At 37.6% G+C, this 19858-nt stretch overlaps 1 protein-coding gene across 4 annotated transcripts in view; it reads left to right on the forward strand.

The window, feature by feature from the left end:
* Window positions 1-19858, forward strand: part of Cacna2d1 (calcium voltage-gated channel auxiliary subunit alpha2delta 1) — a 432593-nt gene that overhangs the window by 208019 nt on the left and 204716 nt on the right. For all 4 annotated transcript variants that reach the window (XM_037203556.1, XM_028862005.2, XM_028862012.2 and 1 more), the window contains exon 4: window positions 12453-12512. In XM_037203556.1, the coding sequence (XP_037059451.1) occupies window positions 12453-12512 (60 nt within the window). The remainder of the gene's footprint in view (window positions 1-12452; window positions 12513-19858) is intronic.

The following is a 19858-nucleotide window of genomic DNA, read 5'->3' on the forward strand; positions in this document are numbered from 1 at the left end:
ATTTAGCCTGCGTTTTCTTCATGCCAGCCCACCCACCACCCTGGGGAAAGCCCAATGCGGGAACCCATGAGCCTTATGGAATGGTCAGTCCCCCAGGCTTCCTGTATCCCTGCTGGGTGAATCCCTGTGGTCTCCAGGCATCATCCCATTGGCTTCCTAGTGACCATTCATCTCTTTGGGATCTGTAAATATGGAATTTATTCTGTTTCATACATCTGATTTCACCACATCGTCTGACTGACACACCAACATTGAATCCTCATCTGAGTCCGTAATGTCCCTGGTCAGATCTCTGCTAGAGTAGTGACTTAGACTTCTAGTCTCTCTCTAAAGCATCAGTTCTCAACCTGTGGGTCATGACCTCTTGGGGGTTGCATATCAAATATCCTGCATATCAGATATTTACATTATGATTTGTACCAGTAGCAAAATTAAGGTTATGAAGTAGCAATTTTATGGTTGGAGATCACCCCAATATGAAGAACTCTCTATTAAAGCATCACGGCATCAGGAAAATTAAGAACCACTGCTCTGAAGAGAGAAATCTGAGACTAAGCTGGGGAAATTTAAATACAAATAATAAACCCCACATGATAGTAAATCACAAGATGATGTATTAAGAAAAATATTGGGTTTAATAGTTTATTCTAGTTAAATGCTAATGAGGCAGCCATCCTAGATTCCTTAGGTTCAGGAGACTGAGTCAGTCACAGTGGACATGGGCAGAGTAGCAGCATGGATTCCATCTGTATTACTTACTCCTGACTCCTGGCCCATAAAGCCTTCAGGCAGCTGGCTCCTGCAAACCCTAGGAAGCCTCGATCTTTTATTCGCGACTTCATTGTGTATTTACTTATTTCTTTAGTGTTTTAATAGCTCAGGATTGCGTTGACCTTGCTGCATATTGAAGACTAGCCTCTGCTTTCTGAATGCTCAGGTTATAGACATGAGCCATCCTGCTTTGCTTTAAGGAAACCCTACTTTTTCAGATGGGCCTGCCTGCACACCTATATAACTTGCCCCACATAATTACCTTTATTTCTCTGTACAACACACTAGCACATCCTCTACTATGGAAGGAGTCACTCTCTCTTCCACCATAGTTTGCTACATAAATACTTCTAAAAATACAGTCTCTCTGCCTCCATTCACAAGATAAAAATCACATGTGGAGAAATATCTCCCAACATGGTGATTAAATTTGGAACTGATTGAGAGAGTACTAGCTAAAACAACTCTAAATCTTATAGTCGTATGTTTTTAAATATATGTTTTTAAATTAAAACTATTATCATTAAAACTAGTTTGAGTGTTTCTGCCAGTGTGCTCTGTGTGTGTGTGTGTGCGTGCGCGCGCGTGCACACACGCTTTCGAAGGCCAGATGAGGTCGTGGGATCCCCTGGGACAGGTGTGAGAGACAATTGTGTACTGCCATGTGGGTTCTAGGCCGGCGCTCTTTCTTTATGACCCCACGTATGATGTGTTTAATAGCTTTATTTCAGTAAATATTTAAGATGGCTATGTTCTCTACAAAATGTGTGTGGCTTTTCTTAAAATATCTGAGGACTTCATAAACATCTATTTAGCTTTTACAATACAATGAAGTTTGCTCACTATTTTAATTCTTGTTTTATAGTACAAAAAATTGAGGTAGAAGGTATTTATTTAACCTGCCATTGGTCATACACCTATTACATTGTAGAGGAATTTTCATTGCTTTTGTAGTTACTTACAGTGCAAGTTAGTCCAACATAGGTAAAGATGTCACCAACAATCCACTTACAGCAACTGGATTTCTTTGTATGCAATCTGTTGGTAAGAAACATTGGAAGGCCTTTGGGATTGACATTATAGGTTTAGTTCTTGGCTGGAGAATTGCTATTTGCTTTCTCTGGCTGCACTATCTCCTTAAATAAATAATTTTACATTATTGCTGAGCTGTGTAGAGTCCAGAGCAGTTACCAGCAGGACTAAGGACTAGACTTGCTGAGCAACTGCTCTTATGTCGATCTTTGCTGAATCCCCGTGAAACCCCACACTTTTTAAAACATTCATGTGGTATTGAGTTAACATAGCATTTGAAAGAATTAAACGATGAAGTATTTATCGGGAAATATGCTTGCCGTATAGGAAGATAAGTTTTGAGGCCATAAGGTCATAGCAATGTCTGGCATTTGAAAGTGTCATGCTAGTGAATGATGGTATTTCTGTGAACCTAGTTATCAATCTTGATGAACCCTTGCAGTCATTATCTCTTCATTTTCACACACAGTGAGTGACTATGAGCTTGCTCTCTGCCATATGTGGCATAAGACATGGAAGGTGCACAGACATGGGACAACTGACTTTTGGATGGAAGGAACTCACGGTGATTAGTGAAAAGATGTGGCATCGTGGAGGACAGGGATTTCTGTTAGTTTTAGTTAAATTGTTTCCTGCTTAGTGTTTCTGAAAGAGTACCTTTTGGTAAATGTCTGTGATCTCTAAAACATGCATCCCTAGAATAGTGTTCTCAAGTCTTGATCTGAAGAAAAGATGGACCACACTGAGCTTGATTGACAGATTTGAGCCATATGTGCATCAAAATCTTTGGATGGTAGTGAGGCTGGCATCCCTGGTTAGGGGTCCAGGGTGATTTACAAAGCTCATTGAGTGCTTCTTTGCAGGTGGCCAGGCAGATAGCTGATGTGAAAACTGCATTTGGTTTATCAATGTTTTATCTCTTTGCTTTGTACTGTGGAGCTGAAGGAACGTGACATCGATCATCAGTTGTGTATCTTTTGCTTTCTTGTTGCCTTTCTCACCAGATGAAACCTCCTTTACCCTAGCTTCTGTTTTCCAAGAGTCTGCCAGTTGCTCAGAGCTAATTACAACTCTGAGATTGGATTTGAAGTTTTGTGGTTAATTTCAAAAGCACTTACAGAATATGACAGATCCAGGCTGACATCTAAACAACAGTATCCAAAACCCCCGTCCAAAGTTTTGTTTTTCACGTGGTCACAAATAGAAAAATAAGTGATGACTAGCATGATTTCAGCAAGTTTCATTCTTATGTTTTTCACATATTATGGTTTCTGAAATGGTACACCAGAAAAGAAAGATTCTATAGCTATTGTGAAATCTTTATTTCACACAACATGGCATTTTAAGATAGGAAATTATTAAATGAGTTCTTATGCATCCTGACATTTCACCTGTACAGATGCATTTGTGGTTTGGCTTAAACCAGTTAATATTAACAATTTATTATATTGATAATTGTCTCTGTACTCCCTTTAAGTAGTTATAGATGTACAAACCTATTGAGTTGACACAGACAGCTAAACTGTACATGTTTTTATCTCTAGTCCATCTTTTACAAATTTTAAAGAAAGCTATCTAATGAGTTGTATAAACTGTTCTTTCTCTTGAACACTTGAGCAGATAGACTCAGAATTTCTCAATATTTTCCTAAATTTTATTTTCCTAAATTTACTTTGGATCACATTAGCATGCTTTTTATGTCTTTGAATTTCCCTGATTTTTTTCAAAATGGGAAATTGAAAATATGGATTATATTCTTATGTTTTCTGCCATTAAACAAAAGTAGAATGCCTGAAAAAGTTTATTTTAATCAAATGAATATAAAACATAGAAATGTGCCTTAGTGCTAGTTGTAAGGTTTGGATTGAGTAAGTACAGCAGGATAGAGCCAAGGATGATGTCTTTGAACAAATCGCCTTGGTAAGTAGCAGTTTGAGATCATTCAACTTGCACAGAGCCTGTGCACAAAGAAAGATGGTTTCTTAATGGATTGCATCTTCTGAGTTTACAAATGAGATTAGTTCTGCACTCTGATGGTGAAGCTGTAATGGATGCTTAGGTCTTGGTGCTGAGCTTTGTCAGAGCTGGCTGCAGCTTGCCTTTCTGAAAGGTATTGGCAACCCCAGGCAACTGCAGCAAAGCAGATCGCATACATATGGCCTTAGTGATTTCCTTTGGTTCTTCTAAACCACCACTTGGAAGGATGATGGGTTCCTCCTGGGAGAAATCATTTCCATGGGGAAATTTGTGTGATTCCTCTTTCGCATTCAACAGTGTGCAGCCTACCAGGGAGAAAACAGTTAGCAATATCAATTATCAGATAAGACCGATGTCTTTTCAAAAACATAGATTCCAAACAACAGGAACAACAGATGCAGATCACTGCATTATGGTGGTTCAGTCATTGCCCAGCTCAGAGGAGGTAATCAAGGTGAACTTCAGGTGATTTGGAGTATGTTATCTCTCTCAAAGTACTAGAGCCCAAAGAGAAACAGGAACAATGAACTCTGGACAGTAAGTTTTAGATACTATTGGTATCTATATGTTTGAATATTTTCAGTCTGACCCACAGCCAAAGATATGTAACCAAATTAAATACCAGTTGCTACAGCTTACTGTGTTTAGCACACTTACCTGTCAAAACCCTTCCTTAATTTCCTCTGAGGAACTTACATTTGTGATAAAGTTGTGATTTACATGGGGATTTAACTGAAAAGAGTTGACAAAACATGTATAGTGTAAACATTCAGAAAGCATCTGTCAGATAGTGACTCCAAGGTGTGTGTGTGTGGGGGGGTTATATATGACATAGTACATACAGTATGTATGTTCTACTAGGAGGAATTATATTGTATGTACATATTATATACTATATATATGTTATAGACCTCAAAGTCACAAAACATATGCTTACTGTTTCTAAAACCAAGCAGACATACACATAGAATAACTTTTAAATTTTATTTTTTGTAATTATTTTAAGTAAAGATCTCTGTATTTTGTTCAGGCTAAACTCCAACTCATAATCTTCCCCTAAGATCCCCCACACTGACTTGTGGGAGCACACATTGTTTTGTGCTCATATTGTTTCTTGGGAGACTTTTCCTTTTAATCGGGATACACACACACACACACACACACACACACACACACACACACACACACATATATATATATATATATATATATATATATATATATATATATTCATGTATGTATTTTTTTCACCTGGTTATCACAGCTTCCTTATCAAATGGTGAAATATACTGATATTAATTAATTTGGTTACTCCAATCACATAACTCTTAACCTCTTGTCTCTGGTTCCAGATGGTTCTTTTTGTCCAATGAACTTTTTATGATATAGCGATGTTTTTATGGACACATTTTAAACAATATGTATGTCTATGTGATATGCTTTTTAATTGAAGTGATTCCTGGCCATACTGAGTTTTTCATGGTGAGATATTTAGACTATAAACTGCTAGAAGGCTCAAGAAGAATTGTGATGGATTGTGTGTTTATATGAATTTGAACCAACCACATTGTCCATGCTCATTGAAAAGAGGTTACATTTCCTTTAAGATAATATGTAGTATTAAATATTCATGGGACTGTTTGTTATGTGGTCCTGTCTGTTGAAGCCTTCAGCACTTCCTACAGACTTACGAAATGTTCTGTTCACTGCCTCTGGGAGAAAGCAAGAGTCCTGTGATCCACTTTCCCTTTTAGTTTTTTTCTTTTACCCTTTTATTAAAAATAGAGTCCTTTTTCATTCAATATTTCCTGATTACAGTTTCCCCTCCCTCTTCTCCTCCCTGTTCCTCCACTCCTCCCCTCCCCTCCAGATTTATTCCCATTCTGTCTCTCATTAGAAAAGAACAGGCTTCTAAGACATAGCAGAAAAATGTGACAAAATAGTCTGGGTGTGGTGGCACAAGCCTTTAATCCCAGTACTCCAGAGGCAGAGACAAGTGAATCTCTGAGTTCTAGGCCAGCCTGGCCTACAAAGCAAGTTCCAGGACAGTCATAGCCACACAGAGAAACCCTGTCTTGAAAAACCAACAAACAACAACAATAAAACAAACATAATAAAATACAATATAATATTTTTAAAATCCACAAAACATCACATCGAAGTTGGACAAGGCAAATCCACAAAAAGAAAAGAGCCCAAGAGCAGGCACAAGAATCAGAGTCACTCGTTCACACACTCAGGAGTTCCATATAATACTAAAGTGAAAGTTATAATATGTAAGTAGAGGACCTGGTACAGTCCTGTACCAGGTCCTGTACTTGCTGCTTCTGTTTCTGTGAGTTCAAATTAGCTTTGCTCAGTTCATTTATAGGCCCTTGTTCTCCTGGTGTCCTCCATCCCTTCTGGCTCTTACCCTCTTTCCACCTCCTCTCCTGTGGGATTCACTGATCTCCAAGGAAAGGGATTTAGCTGTGGGTCTCTGTATTTGTTCCCATCTGCTGCAGGAGCTAGCTTCTGATCTGTGAGTATAGCAGAATATCGTTAGGAGTCAGTTTTTTTTTTTTTTTTTTTTTTTTTTTTTTTTTTTTTTTTTGACTAGTAGTATTTCACCCTAGGTGTCTGGTTATCTAGTCTCTGGCTCATGGTGACCCAAGCACTGTCAGGTGTGAGCTCCATCTCATGGAGTGGGCTGTAAGTCAAATCAGACATTGCTCAGCCACTCCCACAAGTTCTGTGCCAGCATATTTTGCAGACAGGACAGAATGTAGCTCAAAGGTTTTGTGGCTCAGTTGATGTTTAAGTTTCTCTTTTGTTTGCACAGTACCTTCCTGTACTAAAAACAATAGAATGTAGGGTAAAAGGTTCTATGTGGGTTCTGGTTTATCTACAGGTTTACATAATGAAGAAAGAATAAAATGAAGTCAAAACCACAGTGATCCCCTCAGCATTAAGCTACTTCTTAATGAGTATATTTGGACGCACTATATCGACCCTGTTGCTCATAGCAAAGGTTGAGTCTCCAGCAAGGCTCAGCTATCCATCCTGACATCTAAAAGAGAGCAGTAATAGGGAAAAGCAGAGAGAGGAGTTTTATTTACTGTTCCTACAAAGTGTCTGTAGGGTACTGACATGGTCTGCAGGACTGAGAGAAGAATCAAGTAAGAGAGCAAGAGCTACCCACAGTTAAGGAGTCCTGACCAAGTGTGGTTTGGTTATTGTCATCTCAGTTCTGGTTCGGCAGGGTACTCCTATGAAGCCCTTATCCATGTCACTGTCAGGCCAAACTCCCTTCTACAAGATGATTACTTGTGCTGTTAGCGAAGTCGGGCCTTCCATCTAGTCAGGCCCTGAGCAGGCCGTATGAGCAGCCCACTCTGTCTACCCCCACCCTGCTGCCTGAGCCTACTGTGGTAACTTTGCGTGGCTCACAAATTAGCCAAACCCCATATCTCTACCCTGTCATATAGCCTAAGTCAATATGCTTTCGCTCCCTCACCCCTGGATGGAACACAGGTCATATGTTGACTAAGCCTGCTTCCTAACACTGTAAGACCTTCCCTTGCTCAGAAAAAAACCTTAAAAAGTACAGCTTTGCTCTCACCCCATAGAGGTGGGACTGTTCCACACCCCACAGTGTCATAAAAACCTTTTGTCTGAGTGGAACGCCATTCTTCTTACATCAGTCAACACCCCAAGTCCAACACTGCTCCAGGGGAAGGCCTGACAGGTTTTGTTCTTCCTGGAATCCAAGGTGGCTGCCAGGGTAGGGCAATGCCATATCTGTGTGCAGGCAGATGCCAGGCTTCCATTGTCTTTTCATGACGCAAATAAGGAATCGGTGCATTTTACCTCAAATAGCTTCTAAAATTCCGTTTCAACATTTTTCTATAGATGTGAGGTTTTCTGCAGGAAGAAATAGGGAATTTAGGTACCGCTGAGGACTTTTCATTCATTTTATTCATATTTATATGTTTAATTGGCCTTCAGTGATTATAATTCTAGCATAATCAATTTTATGAAATTGTGTTGATGAGGTTGAAATGGAAACAAAACTCTATTTATTTCTATACACACATGTATGTGAGTGTGCGTGCGCACACACATATATACATACGCATAAATAGAAATATACATAAAATACGTACATATCTCAGATGCTGAGGACAGTTAAAATCATCACTAAATTCACAGCAGTCAGAAGCCACACCCTTCCACCTTCCTCAGAAGCAATTGAAATGCCTGTGTACTTTTCTTTACAATGTGGAAATATTCATTCCCCTTAATTTGCTATTTTCAAAAGGTATTGTTGGGTCATTCAAATGTGTGTCCTGATCCTCTAAGAACCTTTTAATGAAAATTAGTAAAACTCATTAGAATGATAATTAGATTGTCAATACGGGTACAGTACAGCAATTACCATTCCTTATTGGGTACTAACTGTTTGAACATTAATCACAATTACCTAAAATGCATATTTTGCTTGAATTAGTATGCTGTTTATATCTGTTGCCCTTTATTAGAGGGAAAATCCTGATCTATACTGTCCAAAGACATGGTTTTAGAATTTGTTTGAATGGACTCTAAATCAGTACCTCCTATTTAAATCTGAATGTCAGTGGCCTTGGAGTCTTAACTGAAGAGCCTTGTGGTGCCTCATATTTTGCTTTCAAAGCTCTTTTAAAAATCCATATGATTGTCTGATTGTTCTCAAAAGTTAAGAATATAAAAGTGAGCCTAAAATTAACTTCTAGCCTAGGAAGCAGAATACTTAGAAAGTATTCTGTTTAGAAAATACTATGTTTGTAAGAGAAGATATATTTGAATATCAAGGATTAAAATGATAGGACTGACCCTTTTCAATACACCTCTGCCTTTCATCTGACTTTTCTGGCACATGGCAGAGTTCAATGCCAATGGAAAAGATGCAGATAGGACACAGTGCGAAGGCTGAGGCTGAATAGGCCTCCAAGGGAGCTGGCCTTTCTCTCATCTGATAAGCTGTTTCCTGTCTGTTTGGTTTGATTTTGTCCTTGTCCCTGCAGACCATGGCATATCAAAAGCTTCTTTGCTGATTTTAATAATCTGTCTGCTGCGTTTGAGAGGATGACTTTGTAAAGACAGCTCCTAAACTTATTCTGAGATTGTGCATTGCTATTTTGATTTTCATTTAACCCGAAATCATACAGTTCTGTCATTGTTTTAGTATTGATCCTACGATGTCTTCATATACACGTGAATGTCTAATGATGACTTTTGAAACTAAAAACTGGCATTGTATAGAAGCTTGAGCTCACTTCAGAGACTGAAGGCTTGGTGGCCAGGCTGCTGCGTTAAAACCATAAAAATCATCTTTAAAGTGTTATTATTATTATTATTATTATTATTATTATTATTTTAAAGATGCAACCCAATAGACATAGGGGTATGTGAATTTTATATACATCTGTAACCATATATATGTGTGTGTGTGTGTGTGTGTGTGTGTGTGATTTTCACATATACATTTAAAATAAAGCCATTTAAGTGACCCTCTCTGCTTTGTCATAAACAGAATTGAGCTTCACATTTCTTCATAGGTATTAGAATTGGAATTTTTAGAGGCAAATAACAGACTCAGGCAGCCCCAACAGAGGAGGCTCAGCAACCCATCTCCAGCATGGCAATTAAAGAGCTGATGATGATTGATGGTGAAAGGAGATAGGAAGATTTATTTATTCAGTGTACCCCATCGGGAAGAAAGTAGATAAAGGGGTCCAGTGATCCCATATTCATTTTTCCTGGTACTGACATGCACTTTTGGTTTAAGTAAAGAAAGACTTGGGGCAAGGGACAAAGAAGTCTGTGGAGCTATAATGTCCTGGTGAAATAGACATCTAGTTTTCCATTGCCTACCTCACTTCTGCCTCTGCAAGGCCATCCTGAGGAACTACCTGGTTTGAAGCTGACTCTTAGGAAAATGTTATTGCTGCTCTAGCAAGTGGCCTGGACTTCCCATTCTGGATAATTACCCCCATTTGGATGAAGTCTTTTCTGCGTGCTCATTGTTTGGACATTGTTAGAACCCATGTCACAAAAATGTTTTTCAGTCCTTTGGTTCTGCTTTTCTGGGACTTCAACATCAACTCAGGAGAGGTTAAAATGCAAAGGCAGAGCTAAAGAGGACAGTGAGGTATCCTCCTTCAGTAGCTCATATGGGCTAGATGTTTTTTAGTGTTCAATATGGGTTTCATGTTTGCTTCCCCTTCATCCCAGTCCTTCTGATCACCATCAAAAGAATCCTTACAAGATTCTCAGGGCATAGTGTATATCGTAGACTATAGTGAAGCACTCTCAAGGGGTGAGGGTTGGTAAAGGCCAGAGAGGTCATTGTGCCAGCCTATGTTTTAGGCAGCCTTTATACTGTTTCTGCATTTATTTTATTTTATTTTTTTTTAGACCAGATCTCCCTATATAGTCCATCCTGGCCTCTCTCATACCAATATTCCTTCCTCAGTCTTTCAGAATTCTCTTTAATACTATTTCCTGTCCAAGTGATTATCAGGCCCATTGGAAATTAGCTGTTGTTATGGGACAGACCCATATATCCAGCTGTAGTGGGAAGGAATAATGCTATGTCCTTGCTCTTTACTTGAGAGCCCTTGGCTGGATAGGAATGATAAGGTAACAGCTCCATCCACCCTTCTGCAAAATCATAAAGTTACTTAAAATATCAGGAGACTTTATTTTGCAATTTTTTATTTTTCTATTTTGTAACTGAATTCGTTGGTTCTTGCATAATATTGTAGATTACTGTGTGGCATCACAATATTAAAAGGTTGGACAAGCCTTGGACCTTCCAGCTAGTTTAGAATGTCATGTCACCACTCAAGGCCAGAGACATGGGAACAAGACTCTGTTCCCTTTCTTCTGGCCAGGAATTAGAGTCCTAGAGTTTTACTTCTGTTTTCACAAGCTGCTTATTATGAAGAAGGGGTTCCTCCCCGGTGACTTTCAAGGCTGTTAATACCGAAGCAGGTACACTACAGCCTGTGCTACCCATTCCAGAATTATGTTTTCTTTTTTTGGAAATGAGCTGTTGTTACAGGACATCCACATACATCCAGCTGTACAGATGGAGATTGGCTAACAATAAAATATTCACACTTTATTAGATAGGGATTTTATTAGTCTTAGTGCAATTTCCCTATGGCATTCAGTGGTAGATTATTGGCTTTTAAAATGTCACTTGACTGGAATGGAAGTTAATTAGAGGCCTGCGATGTCTAGAAGGCATGTCAATTTCTATAAGTAATGACCTTCGGGTCTTCTGTCACTGGAAAGAGCAGCAAGTGAGTGTGCTGGTTATAACCTAGACTTTCTTAAAGTCAGTCTTTGGAACTTTTATGAAACTTGATTAAAGCTTCATTTATTTCTTTATGAATAAGGATATAAGAGTAGTATATTTTCATGGGTTCCTAATTTTATCTTTCAAGCAGAGAAAATAAAATTTAGCAACTTTTGTACTTCAACTCCTTAAAATATGTCTTTTTTTTTAGTTCATTTAACTTGCTGTCTTCAGGTTTCTAAAGATTTTCAGACTCTCACAACAAATGTACTATACTTTATAAAATTGTGTGTGTGTGTGTGTGTGTGTGTGTGTGTGCGCGCGCATGCGCGCGCAGGCATCCACATTCCAGATGCTCATGAGGAAATCAAAGGATCAAGGAGCTGAGTCTCTCTTATATTTATTATATATTACATAGTCATTGGTAATACCTCTGTAATAGCTTAGAAAAATGAGCAGTTTATAGTATTAAACTTAAAGGACAGAAACTAACGTGTTAGAGTCAAGAGTGGCCATGGAATGCGTGCATTAGTTCATATAGACTTGACTCATAGAAAGAGCAAACACCAGAGAATATTTCTTAGAGACTGTAACATAAATTACAAAACCACTAGATATCTTATAATCTCCTAAAGTCTAATCTGTTATTTGTCTCTTAAGAAGGGAATTTAATACATTTGTATTTATTGTATTTGCTATTAAGTTTGTGCTATTTCTGCCCCTATATTTCAACTTAAAAGTACCCAAGGGAAATAAAGCATCCTCACACTTCCCCCTTACTTCATCATACTACAGGCAAGTAAAATGAAACCATTTCCATATGTGTGCATTCTGAGTTTACAGTATTTCAAATAATCTTTGAAACAGATAAGAATACACTCAGCATATACGAAATTCTAAACATGCTATTATAAATGTGCCAATTTGGTTACCATATAATCGTTAATATTTCAACGTCATTCTCTTTCTACTGACTGAAATATTTGGTTGAATTAAGAAAGAATTATACTCCAGTCAATATATTGTCTTCATTTCATTAAAATATTTTACAAAAGAATTAAAATTTGAGTCCTTGAAGAAAAGCCCCTGTTCCTGATGAAAACAGGAGAGGTAGGTCAACTCCATGGTATTCAAGAACAGTAGATAATTCATTGTGGTGCCATCAACTTTAGTAGGTTAGATTGCTAACTAATTTAGAATTTATGAATCATAAATAAGCACTGTCTATTGCTTTTCATGCCCCGTATTTCATTATAATACCAAAGCTCACGGCTAGTGTGTTACATTATAATTCCGTGTTCCTCTGGTCATGGCAACATGTGTCTAAGATTTATTGTTTCTTTTTCAGCGCCTGGCTATGGAAGCTGAGAAGGTCCAAGCAGCCCACCAGTGGAGGGAGGATTTTGCAGTAAGGACCTTTTTTATAATCACTTCATTTAAGTTGACCACTATTTTTGTTTGCATAGTTTTGATCACATTGCAATATGTTCAGTGATGGGTGGAATTTTACAGTGTCACAGGAATTTGATCCCAAACTGCCAAAGTCTATTCTTAGAGTGACCAGGACAATTAAATTAGTTAGAATATTCCTGGTCATATTTATGTACAAGAAAAGAAAAACAAAATATATTATCTCACATTCTTAAGGACATTTGAAAATATATTAAAACAGTCTTGAATCATACTCTGTGAATAATATTCATAGTTATTTTGAAAACCACGTTGCATTTGACTGGTTTTGTAAGAAATACATGTATTTTGTCACTGTCTTGCTGGGTGAAGTGACTGAAGGGGACATGTGAGTATCAAGGGGTTTTGGTTTGCTTTGTTGGAGTTTGCCTTCCCACTGCACTCTGAACTACTTTTGGAACTGCCAGCTGACTTTAGATTTCATGTTTTCTCTTTTATTTGATAAGCTTGTTTTGTGTTCTAAGGGATGCTGCGTTAATTATTACACCATTGCAGAAAGCCTCCTTGTAATTAGCCATCTACTCTGATAGCCAACAAAAAGTAGATCTGTAGATACCCATCTACTCCTTACCTATCTACTCTGATAGCCAACCTCAACTTGTCAGCTGGAGGTCTTCTGTGACATAGTTGATGCCTGTATTTATAGTGGAGGTGTTTTCAGTCTCTGATCACTGATAAACTCCAGACAACTCCTTTTTTAGCATAGAATCTTCCCCCAACCCACTGATGCTATTTCAAAAAGGACTAAGGTGTGAGTGCCCAGTTAATGATACTTTTTGAGATCTTGTTCTAAAATGTATTTGATTTAGAATTCAAGAACTTGTATATAAGTAGGTCTAGGATTTAGCATGGAATGCTTTGTTATTTTATATATATGAAAAGGAAACTAGTGTAAATAGCATGTTGGGGGTTTTTTTATAAACTTCCTTGCCTTACACTTCTGATCCTTCTTCTTTATCCACTAATTGGTATCAGACAATCTATTAAGAAGTGACTCTATTTGACTGTCATCTCATTTGATTTTCACAGTAAATTGATCACACTGACTGAATTGTTGCATCTTACTAGCTATTGGATTTCCCCAGTTGTTTGTCATGGTTATCTTAATAAAGGTCAGCTTGTCACCTGTAATACATGAGATGAAATTGTCAGACAAGTAAACTATCATAAGCATTGTTAACACTGACAAACATGAGCTTTTGGAACGAGGGGGTTAGAATGCAATTAGTACCGTTGAGATGAGGGAAATAATATTAAAATTGTGTTTCTTGAATATAGCTTAGAGATAAGTGACACAAACAAACATCTTTGGTGATTTATGTGAATGGAAAGTTTTCTTCCTGCCCCCCCCCATTTAAAGGTGGCATGTGACGTGTCATGAACGTAAACTAGGTCTGATTGGTGTAGTATTATTATAGTGCAATTGCTGTTGATTGAGTTTAAATCTTCAGTAATTAACAACTCCAAGGATATCAGCATCTCACAGTCTCCCTCTGTAATACAGAAATTACACATTTTCTCCTTGAAAAAAATATCAGTTTCATTAAATCATTTGGTAATTTAGGTTATTGTTAAAAAAATAACAAATTGACATAGGCTTAAACGAATTCCTTCTTTACCATTTTTATTGTATTAAAATAGTAGCTATGTCTTTCTGGACAGTAGATTTTTTCCCCCAGATACTTTGTAAATAGTTGAATAATTAACTCATCTATACTAAACATTGTTTTAGTAATGCCTTTTTTCCTCTTTAGAAAAGTGATAGGTGACCATGAACTACAAGACAACATCCAGTGTGTTAGCTTTTGCACATTTACTGCATCTACAACGTCATCAGTTGCAAGGCACGCTAGCATTTTGCTTATTTTACTCATTTCCAACAAGACACCAGCTAAACGATAAGGCACTGACAATTTTATACCATACTCCTATTTGTGACATGTCAACTCTTTGTACATGGAATTGTTTTTCCTATTATGTACCATTAATGCCTAGGCCAATGAAGGATCACTGTTCAAAAATTTCATTCAGAATAACAAATGTGTTTACAATGATCCAAAAGCCATTACTGAAGCTTATATGGATAGAAAATGAGTCATTTACCTTAGTATTAAATGTTCCTATCAAATAGCATTTACTATGCAGGAGTATTCTTGAACAAACTCTGTTCTTAAGTTCCCATTAAGCTACAGTACACTCAGGACCTGTTTAACATACTGTATTATCCTTAAAAGAGATTCGTAAAGGGAAAGCAAGGCAGAGCCCTGTCCATTGATTTTCCCGCACACTCTTCATGCCTGCTGTTCACAAAACACCCTCTCTGTCAGTATTAACATGCTTGAGGGTTGGTGTCCTCTATGTCTTCTATGTGATCAAGTGTCCACAGCCACTCTCCTCTTTGAAGGTCGTGGTGTGGTAGAACATTGAAACTGTGAGAATTTTTATGCCTGGAGACTAGAACCTGATCTAGATTTGCTAAATTTTATATTCAAATCATCAAAATGTAATAAAGTAGGAGACTGTTCCCCATCTTTTTCTGACAAAGTAGACAGTGCTTGAATTCATAGATATATCAAGCTAACTTAATCCCCTAGATCCAGAATAAGATTCATATTGATGATTCAGAATCAAACATAACCAACATTAGACCTCTGTTTTGATAAAGCACCCCAAACAGGTACAAATTTTGACAGTATTTTAAGCAAACATTTGAAAATGTTTCATTTGAAGTTAAATTCTACATTCCAAAGGCCCTCCCTTTATACTTGATAATCCTTTTATCATTTAAGGTATTTAACTATTTCTACCAGTGCGATAGCTCCTTAATAATTTAACACTAAGGTAATTTAGAAGGCGAGAAGAGTTTCCTAAAAGCTGCATTAACATTTCAAAAAGAAATATAATATTCTGCTTCTTCCCTCAAGTATAAGTTGGCAAGTCTCATTAATATTGCTTAGGCAAAAGCTGATTAGCATTCCCCACTGTGTGAAATAGAAAAATCCCATAAACAGCAAGAACAAAAGGCGAAGCACTGAATGCTGGCAGCAAGAAGGGCTCATGTAATTCACACTCTCCCTGGGCTCCGCTTCACTCCCCCCAGAGTATACCATCAAGGGAGCAACTGGCCAGACAGCGCTGCTGGTTGGCATGTGCTGCTAATAACATGGGAGGGAGCAAAGGGTTTACACTCTAAATAGATGAAAATTTATATGGTCGTGCATTTACAGGTTCAAACCAATGTTTGTAAATAAGCCACATCTACCAGCTGTTGTGCAGGTCTCCATGAACTATGGGTGTGAAAGAAGGCATGCCATGTCACTTAAGATGAACAAATGATTTGATTAAGGACAGGTGGGTGGACAGGGAATAAAGCTTGGTAAACTAATTGTTCCGCATGATATAGTTTCTATTATTTCCACCAAACAGATCTTTTCCAATTGCATCTAAAACCTCATTTGATTGCACTGTAACGGCTGGTTAACTAAAGCAATTTTGTTTCCAACTAAGCTGCATTATTAATTGTACTTACACATGTATAAACATAAGGGGTGCCTAATTTGTATTTTAATAACTAGGATCTTTATGTATGGCTTATTAGTGCCAGCTTGTTACTGTGTAGGCTGAGTGGAGATGTCTACAAATTGGCCAGTAAATAAAACATTTGCAAAACCCCTTTAACTTCTGCTACACGGGGAAAATAAATGGGAAGAGGAACATTTTTCTGGTGAAATTCAATGTTATTGAGTCAATCAGGCGAATTTAGTACTTCAAAATAACTTTAATTCTGTAATTGTCAAAAGCATTTTGCCTCATCATATATTGAAATGTTCTTTTAATATTACAACATTCAAAATTTTGTGTTTGTGTCAGTAAAATTCATAGGCCCAGGCATTCTCTATTATTTCATCTATCCCTATTCATTTCCTGGAATTGCATCATTTTGTTAATCATAGCATAAATGACTTGTGAATGAGAAAACATACTGTGCTTATTTTAATTTTAATGCATAGAGACAAACAGTCTTCTGTGGGACAGACAATTTGGTGTACATGCTGGATAAGAAAGGACTCCGTTTTGTGAATAAAAATTGGAAGATGGCTTGCTGTCTTCCTAAGTGAATAAATGAATTTGATGGATCATCAAAATAATTTCAGCCTGTGATTCAATTGTGTTTTTCTTAGTTTCTCCCTCTGATTGGTTCACTTGCATATTTAATTTTTGTGGCATTACTGATACATACAAAACCTTTTAAAATTACTGTTATTTTGATGCTCCTAAAGAATTTTTCCGCCGGGCGTTGGTGGCTCACGCCTTTAATCCCAGCACTCAGGAGGCAGAGCCAGGCAGATCTCTGTGAGTTCAAGGCCAGCCTGGGCTACCAAGTGAGTTCCAGGAAAGGCGCAAAGCTACACAAGAAACCCTGTCTCGAAAAACCAAAAAAAAAAAAAAAAAAAAAAAAAAAGAATTTTTCCTCATTATAAAAATAGATTTAAAAAAGCCACGGTGCAAAATTAATGTGCCCAAACACTGGGAAAGGAAGCTATTCGGTGAAAAAGGATTGGACTAACTTTTTGTGCTTTAAGCATATGTGCTCATGATGAAAGTACAGCACACCAGAGTAGTTTATGACAACTGCAAATTCTTAAATTGTTGCTTAATTTAAGTAATAACTCATATCTTGATTCTTATATTGAAAAGGGAAAGCAGCATATTTAACTTTTTATTATTTGGCAAAAAAACTACATACTCTCAATAAGATTTCTGGGTGTCCACTCTGACCTCACATCTTATTATTAAAATTAAAGCATGTTGGAACATTGCATGTTGAGTAGCATATGGCCCTCTGTAAGACACTACCACAGCATATGCTGAGATAATAAAAATTTAGATATTACAGCGGCTGTATGAGATACTTTCCAGCCCTTGCTGTCTATTCAACAAGGGAGGAGAAGTTAGAAGACTGTTCCTCACTGAGGAATGAGACCTGGTCTGCATGCTCCTCACTGAGGAATGAGACCTGGTCTACATGTTCCTCACAATCATTCTGCTGACTCCATGCTCACAGATGGAGATTAAGGAAAGGTAGTCAGTTACTGAAATTTCTGAAATTGCTGCCAGATTTTAAAAATTCCAGCCTCAGGGTGTGCCCCAAATCATCCTTATTGACATTTAAGGAGTCAATTACTTCAGCCAGCTAGTGCCAAATTACAGCTGTCGAAGAAGCATCACGAAGACAGATGTCTCTTTAAGTTCTGCAGTGTAAACTGCATTTTCTTCATTTATGTAGACTACTTATTTAAATTGAGGATTTACTATATTAAGTTTGGACTAAAGAGAAAAAGACGAGGAACATGTATGTAAATGACTGCAAATTCCTTACAATTCATAGTCAGAAGAATTACTTCAGAAACCTATTTATTTCACTTGCTTGTTTAAAAGTTTTCAGCAATGGATTGCAGATATGAGTCAGTGCATACACCATTTGCCATGCAAACATGAAGACCTACATGCAGATTTGCACACTCAGGAAAGGCCAGGCAGCTGTGGCAGGTGTTTGATATTACTACCTTCAGCAGGCTGAAGCAAAGGCTCCCTAAGTCAAGAGGTGAGCTAGACTAACTATACCAGCAATATCTGAGTTCAGCTGAGACTCCTTGCCTCAGTGAATAAGGAGAGAGAGAGTAATCAAATAAGACTGAGTTGTAGCTTTGGGCACCACAGGCATGCCCACATGAGTACCAGCACACACACACACACACACACACACACACACACACACACACACACCTTCACAGTTGCAAACATACATGCACACATATACAAACTCATGAACAAAAGGTCAGCAGTGATCATATTTAGGGTGTACTTCGTGCTTTGTGTTCTGGCCTACATAATATTTTCCAAATTTACTATTGTCGTATCAGTCTAACAGCTTATGCCATTCACATGAAATGAGCATCTCGGAGTAAACCATTGATGTTCTCCTGAAAGGATATTGCTGTATTCACTCTCAGACCTTTGCTCATCTCTGCAATTCCCTTATGTCTTTTATTGACCAATATTAGATTTGCTGTTTTATATGTTTTGCTAATGCCTGCATGTTTCAATACATATTCTTTCTCCATGTGTTTTTTCACCATTATAGTGCAGACTTCCTGGGATAAGAAGGTTGGCTAATGCAATACGAAGATAGTCTAGTGAAATCATGACAGATAATAGCCTGCATTTATTTTTATTAAAAAATAATAGCTGTACTATTAGGACATCTGTTTTTACTTGTAAACATTACTGTCAATATTACTGAAGAGATAATGAAAAATTTGTTTGAACTGCACTTTATATGCTGAAATATATTTACTCCCAGCTGGGGCATAGTTATGATCACTGGGCTTAGCGATATGCAAATCTACTTAAAATTTTTGATCTGACACTAATGTGCTCTGCAGTCTTGGAAAAGTAACATTATCTTGAAATATCTATTTCTTTAAGATCTCAGCCCTGCTGTGCTCATCAATACAACTGCATCCTTGAGCTGTGTGCTCATTGCCCCTCTGCTTCTGTGACCACCATTTGTCTCACACAGAGAATATTTCTGCTAACTCCAAGTTAGTCTGTGATGATCTCAAGCAGGTTGGCATGGTCCCTTGCTGGGGACTCACCCTCCTATCCAGTACATGCCAGCTTCCACTCCTGATATTGAAACTTGGCCTGTTGAAATTTCTTTAACCTGGAGACAGTGTGAACACTATGCAGTCTTGGATTGAAGGACACTATTCCCAACCCTAACTAATTCCAATGAATAGGGCTTGAAAGTTCATACTTAAATCTGTGTCACAAAGAACCTGAAAAAAATGACTCCATTGTTATTAATTTAAAACCGTCTCTCCATGAGGGAAGACTTGATTTTGCAAGGAGCCTTTATTTCTCACTTCATCCCCGTCTTTTCCATGCCCTTTGAACTCTTGGGGATATACTTCTTTTCCTTAAGAAAGAGTAATGTGAATTTCAATAAGTGAATGCATCAAAAAGATTACTGATAGTTTGTTAGCCCTTAGCCTATATTATCATATTTAGGCTGTCCCGTTGAGGGCCTTCTTGCTGTATTTATCTACAGCTTCCAAATTTTGTCATAAATTAAGTTATGTCCATATACCTAGCACTTTGGGACACTTTGAAGGTGATAATTGTAATATAGGAGCTTCATCTCCTTCATAATTGAAAAAGTCAGGGAGCACACGCTTTCATTTACTGGAACTCTTTAAGGACCAAGTTCTGGAACAATAA

The sequence above is a fragment of the Peromyscus leucopus genome, chromosome 3, assembly GCF_004664715.2.
Source record: "Peromyscus leucopus breed LL Stock chromosome 3, UCI_PerLeu_2.1, whole genome shotgun sequence".
NCBI classification, from domain to species: domain Eukaryota; kingdom Metazoa; phylum Chordata; class Mammalia; order Rodentia; family Cricetidae; genus Peromyscus; species Peromyscus leucopus.